At 38.6% G+C, this 9,979-nt stretch overlaps 1 protein-coding gene across 1 annotated transcript; it reads left to right on the top strand.

Annotated features, from left to right (window-relative positions):
* Positions 1–233: 233 nt before the first annotated feature.
* slc26a10 (solute carrier family 26 member 10) lies at positions 234–7,746 on the top strand. The gene is made up of 18 exons (XM_080897859.1): positions 234–873; positions 1,274–1,384; positions 2,473–2,630; positions 2,720–2,884; positions 2,976–3,128; positions 3,204–3,286; positions 3,392–3,539; positions 3,616–3,729; positions 3,928–4,005; positions 4,090–4,185; positions 5,335–5,441; positions 5,633–5,702; positions 5,866–6,048; positions 6,174–6,228; positions 6,405–6,493; positions 6,621–6,675; positions 6,808–6,914; positions 7,000–7,746. The coding sequence occupies exons 1-18, from the start codon at positions 609–611 to the stop codon at positions 7,036–7,038; spliced, it is 2,076 nt and encodes a 691-aa protein (XP_080753985.1). The 5' UTR covers positions 234–608; the 3' UTR covers positions 7,039–7,746.
* The last annotated feature ends 2,233 nt before the right edge of the window (positions 7,747–9,979 follow it).

A 9,979-nucleotide genomic window follows, 5' to 3' on the forward strand; every position in this document is an offset into this window, starting at 1 on the left:
GTTTGACAAAATGTGCTGATTTTTCACATGTCGTTAGCTTCATAGCATAAGTGCCTAAGTCATTGACTTAGTCAAATGACTTAGGCAATTATGCTATGAAGCTAACGATGTGATAGCAGAACTGAATTGGGCATGCACAGGATGAGTCACATCATTTGAAACTTAGCCCTGATTGGAGAAATTTGAAGTGTTACAACTGACCCACGTTACAACTATCCCCGGTCTCCCCTATGTGTGTGTTTAGAAGTAGGTATTGAGAGTGAAGGACAGGAAGATTGTATGTCTGGCTTTCTATCTTCTGCTGGGGAAAAAAACAAAAAAAACTTTTAGCAGTAGGACCCAGAGGATTTCTCTCGGGGGGAAAATCGACCAGCACACCTTTATGATTTCTGAGGCTGGACAAAGATGTGAAAAAACTTGTTGATTACTGTAAGAAAAAAAAGTAGAGCTATGAGCAATGTCATTGGCTACTTAGAGTCTGACAGGAAAATGGAATGGCTCTTGAGGTCAGAGTAGAGTCAACTATAAATGTATTATAACTGACAACACCTCTACTGAGTCAACTGCTGCGGCTGCACGGTGTCATTAGTCATCTCTGCAGGGACAACATGAGCGCTTCTGTTGCTGTATACAGGAGCATTTACACGGAGGACCGATTCAAACAGGCTTACGGCTCTGACGATAACGCCAGTGGAAGCTTGCGGCTCCGGGAAAAACTCGCAGGGAGGTGCAGGTGTTCAAACCGAGCCTGCCTTCACCTGTTGAGGGAGAGAGTGCCCATTTTCAGCTGGCTGCCAAGATACAAGCTAAAGAAATGGATTCTAGGAGATACCATAGCAGGACTCACAGTCGGTATTCTTCATATTCCTCAAGGTGAGAGAACACTGCGTCGAGAAAAAGAAAAAAGTTTGCGTTAGAATTAATTACTTGGAGCTTCTCTCGTACTTTAATTTTTTTTTTTTTATTAAAATCCTACATTGCCAAAATTTAATATTAACAAAAAAAGCATCTCACGACAAAACATAGTTCATTATTAATACTGATACTTTGAAATAAATTTATTTTGAACAAGTATTTCAAAAATGTTTCAACTGTAAACTTCAAACTTCTTAAATGTACATTTACATAGTTGGTGTCTGATCTGGTCACACTGCACCTTCATCGCCTTAGTGTGAAGAACAGGAACAGATCGTAAATTCCTAAATGAAAGAGAAGCAACACACCATTAACTGTCCTTTCCTTCTCTCCTTCTTCTTTCCCCCCCTCTAAACAGGCATGGCCTTTGCTCTACTCACATCCGTGGCTCCGATATTTGGTCTTTACACCTCTTTCTTTCCTGTTGTCCTTTATATGTTTTTTGGCACGGGTCGCCATGTATCCACAGGTAAGATGTTAGTCCACAGGGTGTCTATTTATTCACAGAGAAGTGTATAAGATGAAATTCAATAATCTGGGACAACAGCAGAGTCATGATCAGATGTAACCCTCACATACTGTGCATATTTCATGCCCTCTCTGTAAGTTTTGATGAGGTCAAGAACTTCCACGTAATAAGTGTCTATACTGAATCTCGAACAACAGATCTCTGTAAAATACCCTGCATGTCATTATTAAACGGAACCTTAATCTTTTATTAATGTTTCAGAGAGCAGGTGGAGTGTTTTTGTTTGTTTGTTTGTTTGTTTTTATGTCCTGTTTTATAGCAGCAATAATTATTTGAATATGTCCAGAACATTCTAGAGCTGTTGGGATTTACTATATAAATGTAAAACTATTACAATTAAAAAGCCATTACAATCATAACTACCATCTATATCATCAGTATTTATTAAAAAACAACTATTTTGTTTATTGCAAACTACTGAGTGCATTCGTTGAAATTTTATAATCATATGAAACTCACAATGGTTCTATTGATCTTGGTTGTAATCTCACTTATCTCAGAATATATATTAGATTCTTTTATGGCATTGCTCGTGCTTGCAGTTGCAGATTTAATGACCTCTGGGCTTCTGTGCACCTTAAATGGTTGCTGCTACACAGTTTTCCTATTTCACAGTTTCAAAGAGCAGCTGGAGTCTGACACCAGGGGAACCTGGGTAAATGTGATGAACAAAGGCAGTTGTTGGGACAGTCAATGTCCCCCTTGAACCACCAGTATCACATAAAAATACACACAGACAGTTTCACAATTTGAAGATTCCCTAAAAACACCATTTCCAATGTCTCAATGGATGCAGGTCAAATTTGACCAAGCCTTAAATATACTGAATCTTCTAGCTTGTAAATAATATATTTCCCTTTTTTGTGTTTTGGTTAATTTTAGGAAAAGTCATCACATTTCAGGCTATGAAAAACAGGTCAATGTTACCCCACCTGTATGTGAGGGTTAAATGATTTGAAGCATATCTCTTGGAATTAAAGTCAGATTACTTTTATATTGCTTTATGGATATGTTTGGCCTCTTTTCAGGGACCTTTGCTGTAGTGAGTTTGATGACTGGCTCTGTGGTGGAGCAGCTGGTTCCCAGTCCTCTGGAGATTAACTCAAGTTCTTCTGAAGCGAGTGACTTTGAAGCCCAGAGAATTGGAGTGGCCTCAGCTATAGCACTTCTCTCAGGAATTATTATGGTAAAACAGACACAGAAAGTCAATAAAGTGAAATAATAGTGTATGTGTGTATCAAACTCACAGTGTTACATTAAACTCTTTTCGCCCAGCTCTGCATGTTTGCTCTTCAGCTGGGATTTCTCTCCACCTACCTATCTGAGCCAATTGTTAAGGCCTTCACCAGTGCTGCCGCCTTCCATGTTACCATCTCACAGCTGCAAAGCATGCTGGGCCTGCGGCTCCCTCGCCACAATGGGGCCTTCTCTCTCTTCAAGGTAAAAAGCAGTGCTTCTTGGTGAAGAAGAAGTGTTCTCATTTGAGCAAAGAGTTATTTTTTGTAGTCTTATCACGGTCTTGTGTGCTCAGACTTTAGCATCAGTGATGGAAAACCTGCCTCACACTAACATGGCGGAGCTGCTGATCTCTTTGGTGTGTTTGGCCATCCTGGTACCAGTTAAGGAGCTCAACATGCGTTTCAGGAAACGCCTCCGAACACCTATCCCTGTGGAGATCCTCACGGTTAGTTAACTAGCTTTGTGAACACTAAAGATATATTTAATAATTTGCAGTTGTAACTCTGACTTTATGCTTCAGGTGATTATTGCCACAGGTGTGGCTTATGCCTGCTCACTGGACTCCACTTACAACATTGAGATAGTTGGCCATATCCCTGCTGGGTAAGCTTTTAGACTTAAATTTAAAAAATAAAATAAAATAAAAGACTGATTCATTCAGTAGTTAAAAGTGCTCTGACTAATTTTCACAAATCTTGTGGTCTTCAGATTCCCGAGGCCACAATTGCCTGCCTTTCACATGTTCCCTGCCATTGCTGGGGACACAATAGCCATAACATTTGTTGGCTATGCTGTGTCCGTGTCACTGGCAATGATTTATGCCGATAAACATGGATATTCTATACACCCCAACCAGGTAAAATGTAGGAATGTCACTGCTCGATTCTTGCAAATCTGTCAGGTATTTGGACTGAACCTGTGTTTTATTTCAGGAGCTGCTGGCTCATGGGATCTCCAACACAGTGTCATCCTTTTTTACCTGCTTCCCTAGCTCAGCCACTTTAGCCACCACTAATATACTCGAGAGTGCTGGAGGATACACACAGGTAGCATACATGATATTCAGTTTCCACTAAGAGTTCTCACCAAGGAGCAGAAAATGTGACACCTGATGTTATACTGATGTTATAATAGGAGCAGAAAAACATGCTTCAGTTTCCAAACAATCTGCACAGAGAATACAAAATGCTAATTTTACATTTATTAACATAGAAATCCTTGTATCTTTTGGTGTATTCGTGCAGCTCTCTGGGTTGTTCACTAGTCTTGTTGTCCTGATTGTTCTTCTGCTAATTGGACCACTGTTCTACTTCCTACCCAAGGTGAGCTTAAATATGTGTCTCAACAACCTTTAGAGAAGGAGAGGGGGCAAGTTCACTTATCCTATCCTCTGTCTGTGTCTGCAGGCAGTCCTGGCATGCATCAATGTTACCAGCCTCAGACAGATGTTCCTGCAGTTCCAAGACTTACCTGACCTGTGGAGAATCAGTAAAATTGACTTTGTAAGGCCACTTAAAAGAAAGCTATAACACGATAAGTGTTTCTCACCTATGAAGACAAATAAATACCAGAAAACAGAAGAATGATTATTTAATGCAGCCAGAATCTTTATTTATTTTAAAACACTGCAAATAGACATATAAATAGCTATCTCAGGGATTAAATATATAGATAAACTTCTGTACGCTGCCAGAAAGGACTATTTCGCTGGTCCGGCCCACATGAGATCAAAGTGTAATGTAAAATGAGCTTGGCATCCCTGCTCTACATCATCAGTAGGATTTCTTTTTTAACCATAACCTGCTTTTGTTTGTTTATGATAAAAAAAAACAAAAAAACCTCTGAGCAACAAATTGAACAAAAATGCTGGCAGTAGCAAACATGATACAAGTTAAAACACATATATGCAAATTGATATTTTAATTTCTATTTTTTTTTTAAAAAGGTCTGAAGATTAAATAAATGCTCCAGTTTAAAAAAATGAGAATTTTCTGGCCATTTTCATATAGTTCAGGCTTTACAGGGTTAAAGCCTCATGTCATATTGCTGGGTTTTTCCTCAAATTTCCAGAATTGCAGCAGAAGTTCTTGCTGGCAGTGTGGAGATAGAAGACTGGCCTCATAGCTGTCATCCAGACTTCTAAGTAATTAGTGCAGCAACTAATGTAACTTTAAGAATTAGTGACACAGATTTCCTTGGTCTAGTGAACATTTTACACAGGTGGGGTGAAGTATATTATAATGTTTAATTTAATCATGCAGGATAACAGTATCTCCAGCTTTGAACTGTGTCAAAGTATGTGCCATTTAAAGAAATGCTGTGAATATTTTTCCATGCACGTCTTCCATACTTTGTAATACTAACACTCAATTATTCCAAGTTCATTTGACAAATTGATGTCACCTGTACTGTCTTTAAACAATAAGTACGGCATCATCAGTTGCCAGACTTTTTGAAATAAACACTGCCTGAAGCCAAGAAGCATTAATCAGGACCCTGGAATCCTGACCTACTGGAACACGGGGAGCACATCACATAAATTGCTTGATCCTTGCACCTTCGCATTAATTGCTAGGCTAGAATTAATCATAATTTATATCCTGTTATATCCTGACAAGACAATGCATTATTGTGTCTCTGTTTGTGTGTAGATGGTTTGGCTTGTAACTTGGCTCTCTGTGGTGATACTCAATGTGGACCTTGGCCTGGCTATCGGGGTGGTCTTCTCTATGATGACTGTCATCTGCCGCACACAAAGGTACATTTTCCATTCCCTCTGCACAAATACCACAGTGCAATCCAGCAAAAGCACTTATAAGGGAAAATGTGCACATCTGGAAGGTTAAAAATAAAACTCACATAAACACAAACATCATACTTCATGTATGTAAGTAGCATATGTGGTCTATCATAACTTCTTATATTAATTTAAAGTTTATGATTTAACAGGGCTGGTTGTTCAGTGCTTGGTCGGGCCAGTAACACAGAAATTTACAGACCTCTGGAGAACCATAACAAGGTGAGCGAGGGTTACTTCTCTTCTTTGAAATATGAAAATGAGCAACCAGCTCCAGAAATATACAAACTTTCTCTCACCCTGTCAATATCTCGTCAAATTTGCATGTGGATTTGCAGTATGAATATCCAAGAATACAGGTGATGCATTTCTATTTTTCTTACAGTGCCACGAAGTGCCTGGAGTGAAAATCCTGACTTACAACGGGCCCATTTACTACGGCAACCGTAGCTTCTTCAGGGAGGAAATGATTAGGCTGTTGGGCCTGACACCAGAGAAGATCCGCAGGCGGGAGAAGGCCATAAAAGCCCTGGAGAAACGGGAGAGGGAGACCACTGTCAGCACTGTGGTATGATTATTGCTATTCCTCGTTAATCTGAGTCACAAAATATAAAAAAAAAATAGAGTACACATACATGGTAAAAATACAAAATACTTCAGTAACTTTCCGCTTCCCCCTGTGTTTTTTTGTAGGAAAGAGGGATTGCAAACACATCGTTTTCCTCAGAAAATGAGTTCTTCAAATCAGGTAAGCAATGACTTTGAATAAGTGTATGCTAAGTAAACAATTCTAAATACAACTGCTATTTCATGAATTAAAAAAAAAAAAATCAAGAGACTTTTTCACACCATATTAACATTTTCTGAAGACGTTCTTGTATTGCAAATAGTTTGAACTTTCAAATGAATACATTTTTTCTGCAGAAACATCTGAAAGCTATGACCAGGCAGTGTTAATCGATTGCAGCAGCGTGATATTTGTTGATGTTGCTGGAGCAAGACTCCTGACACAGGTTAGTCGGTGAAAGTAAGACCTAATTGAAAACATTGAGCCTGAATTACACCATGTCACTGTATAGGCTTTTCCTTATTTCTTGATGCATTGTAATCAGTGCAATTTATTGCTTTTCCCCCATTTAGATGTGTACTGAGTGCCAGAAAGTTGGAGTTCATGTATATTTGGCTAACTGCAATGGTGAGGCCCATGTACCCCAAATATTTTATTCCTAATTGTTTTCTTTCTGCTTTATTCTGTGCAAACTTTTATGTAGAAGCTTTCATATTTTCTAGAGAGTAGACATGCTGACCGCTTGTTCTCTGTGCACAGAGAGTGTTTTAAAGATCCTAACGTCCAGTGGGCTGATGAAATACATGAATCCACAACATATCTTTGTCACCGTCCACGATGCTGTGGTGTATATCCAACAGCAGAAGGTAAATGTCAGAGTATTTTATAAATAGATGAGACTTTAAATTCTGATAATAAGAACAATGATGTTAACTATCTTGTCTGTTGCAGGAAAAACCTTCAGCGAACACCACGACAGTTTGGGTATGAGGCTGAAGGAAGGTGATGAGTTATGTTCCCCTCAACCAAGTGTTGAGTGCTAAAATGGCAGAGACCATTTTAGCAGAGACCATTTTAGCTGCTGTAATAGCTAAGACTGTACTTGCCAGTGTTTGAAAGGCGCAGTAGCCTGTTGTAGCATGAAGTCTTAATTTGTGTTAACTTCTTACATGATAGTTTTACCATGTTTTTTATTTTTCAAATATCAGACTGACTGCCAAACTTAAATCAAAATCAAATCAAGCAGAAGGAATTAGTCCACAACACAAAACCCATCAATACAAAACAATAAAAAAATGATATATATGACTGACGTGAATTGTTTTCGCCCGTTTTTTTTTTTAGTTGTTGTATAATTTTGTATTTTTATTGTTGTATATGATGTATTTTGGCATGTTATCAGCATTGGTTGTATTTATTTTTTGTTGTTTTTAATACAAATGCATTTCATGCACATTGTATATATTTTTCTTTTACTATGCATATTTATACATTTTGAAATCTGTGCTTCAGTATGCAGTCATGTACAGTAAATAGCACTGCGACTCCAGAAAGACTGAATAAAAGACTTTAGGAATGAGCTGCGGCGACTGTGCCACCCAGTGGCTGTTCTGACAATGAATACATCTTACAAACAAAACCTGGAGCATTTTAGTGAATAAAAACATGCAATAAATAGAAGTAAAATGTCATCTGTAGGTTTCTAAATCAATGTATTGATTAGCAATAGTTATTAAGTGTGAAGACTTATACTTTTGAAGGAAAACGGTGAGGAATGTGAAGAATGCCACTCTGAGATTTGGAAGGGGAGAGAAGAGCAGTCTTTGTACTTTATCAGCCATTGTAAACCAGACGGTCTGGACTGAGAAAGATTAAAAAATACTACAAAGTCTCATAGCAGCAGAGAAAATTATATTTTAGTATTATAAAAAAAATGAAACAAACAAACAAACAAACAAAACAAACAAACCCAAAAACAATTGGAGAAAAACAGGTTATTAATCTTGCAGATTACTGGTTAATTTATGATACAAAATGCAGTTTTCACTGGAAACACATAAACATGCCACTTTTATTCTGGTATGTGTATCTGTCTTTACTTTCAAAACGCAGACATATTCTAAAAAATGTGATGAAATCTGCTATATTCATTACAATAACTGAAAGCATCTCACACTGTTATGCTGCCCTCTGCTGTCCGACGGGTAAAAACCTCCCTGCTATCACATTCTTGTTACCTTGACCTGATAAAACTACATGTAGTGAGAGTCAAAAACCAGGACAAAAAAACAAAAAACCCTAATTATTTCCCTGCTTGATGTTGGATAGCCAAGTTATTAATTTTTTCCTGTGCATATTTCAAAGGGCCCTCGGGATACCGTGCCCTTTGGGTTTTCCCTTTAAAGCTCAAGGAGTGTTTTACTAATTAGTAGGAAGTTGTCCACTTTAATTAGAACGCCATACACAAGGCTGTGGCCAAATGTTTACTTAAGCCCGATTCTACACTCAGGCCTGCCTACACACACACACACACACACACACACACACACACACACACACACACACACACACACACACACACACACACACACACACACACACACACACACACACACACATACTTTCCAAAAAATAAATCTAAATCAAAATAAAAGTAACACTGGAAAATCCCCCAGGAATTTCAGCGATGTAGTGATCAAACTCGGATTTAAATGAATACCTGTTTTAAGATAATCTGCAAACATGGAAAACTGGAGGCGTGCAGAAGATAATTCATATAAGCTGACTTGACTACTGAGAGGGAAAAATAAGGTAATTTTCTCCCCACGCTTTGAGTACCATTATGGCAGCAAAGAAAGAAAACCAGGAACAAGAAATAAAGTGGATTATAATTGAAACGTATCTGGTAATAACAGGAATTTGAAGATAAAGAGCGTGAATTAAAATAAAAATAAATATGCTGGAATTCACTTCATAGCTGGGATAGGCTCCAGCGCCCCCCCGCGACCCTGAAAAGAATAAGCGGAAGCGGATGGATGGATGAATTCACTTCATAAAAATGCAACTTGTATTGCATTTTTGTCTGATGTTTTATTTTCACCTTGTGGTCAAACGTTGGAGCAGCAGTTAGTCTGCGGGTGTCTAGCCTGAGAAAATGGTCACGTGCTGCTCCATCGTCATCAGTGGTGATCTGTTCTGACCCTCGGCAAAAATTCACAGACGACCCCTCCCATCTCCGTTGTAGGGCCCTCTTAGGGAGGCCAGGTTTCTCATACTATCCTTGCAAAATTTGCACATTGCCACTGCTGCAGTTTAAAGTTTGTGAACTCTCTGGCCTGAGGCCCCGAGGTGTGGCCTGTCTTGCCAGGTGGGAAGCCTCTAGTTGCCATTTATCCTAGTGAAATTGAATGTCTATAGATCAGGCCCAATGATGGCACGAAAATATTGTTAAAGAGCAAGCAAACAGAATTTGATTTAACTTGAGGTGGCGCTAGTTTTAACTGCTTGTCTCCAGGGGGCGCCACTACTCCAAAGATACATTATAGGTGACAACACGATTAACAGCAGTGTGTTAATTATGTCAGATGAGATTTCCGCCTAATCACGTTCACTAACTAGCGCCCTTCCCCCTAATATTTACCAATAGGTAAATGTTGGATTTTTATTTATATATTTATTTAGTCAGAGACTGAAACACCCTCGCTGCAGGAAGGAGCGCTTTCACAGATCATTCATCCCAACAGCAGTTAGACTCTATAACTCCTCAATCACGATGTCATAAGTCACTGGACACTGAACATCCACGGTCACCACTTCATGCATAATGGACCTTCCATGTGTATGGACATGTGCAGGTATATATGTATGTATATATATATATATATATATATATATATATATATATATACATATGTATATTTAGTGTGTACAT

The sequence above is a fragment of the Rhamphochromis sp. 'chilingali' genome (genome assembly GCF_963969265.1).
Source record: "Rhamphochromis sp. 'chilingali' genome assembly, chromosome: 12".
Classification (NCBI taxonomy): domain Eukaryota; kingdom Metazoa; phylum Chordata; class Actinopteri; order Cichliformes; family Cichlidae; genus Rhamphochromis; species Rhamphochromis sp. 'chilingali'.